At 64.2% G+C, this 369-nt stretch overlaps 1 protein-coding gene across 1 annotated transcript in view; it reads right to left on the bottom strand.

Moving 5' to 3' along the window:
• The window catches only part of LOC104276960 (deleted in malignant brain tumors 1 protein-like), a gene marked incomplete at both ends in the record, with an annotated part of 15,055 nt that extends 14,693 nt beyond the window's left edge, over positions 1 to 362 (bottom strand). The window contains one exon of the mRNA XM_009873449.1: positions 10 to 362. Coding sequence (XP_009871751.1) covers positions 10 to 362 — 353 coding nt within the window. The remainder of the gene's footprint in view (positions 1 to 9) is intronic.
• Positions 363 to 369: the final 7 nt, after the last annotated feature.

Here is a 369-nt window from a genome sequence, read left to right on the forward strand (position 1 = left end):
TGAGGGTTGCTGGGTGGTGCACAGGTTACCTGAACACTCGACGCTGGCGTCCTCCACGTGGTGACAGTTGTGTTCCCCCCATGGCCTGGCTTGGCATTCGGCGAGCTCCCTCTCCTCCCCGGTGCAGTTGACCTCATCCAACCAGATCTGTCCTGTCCCTTCTCCATACCGAGTCCCTGGTGCCACTGACAGCACTGTCCCGCAGCCCAGCTGCCGACAGACAACCCGACCCTCGGGGGAACCCCAACCATCATCACACACTGTCCCCCACGTCCCGTTGTGGAGCACCTCCACCCGCCCAGCGCAGCGGCCGGGGCCACCCATCAGGCGAAGGGACTCCCCTGGGTTCTCAGCAGCTGCACCTGCAAA

Source organism: Apaloderma vittatum, unplaced genomic scaffold (genome assembly GCF_000703405.1).
Source record: "Apaloderma vittatum isolate BGI_N311 unplaced genomic scaffold, ASM70340v1 scaffold16337, whole genome shotgun sequence".
Taxonomy (NCBI): Eukaryota; Metazoa; Chordata; class Aves; order Trogoniformes; family Trogonidae; genus Apaloderma; species Apaloderma vittatum.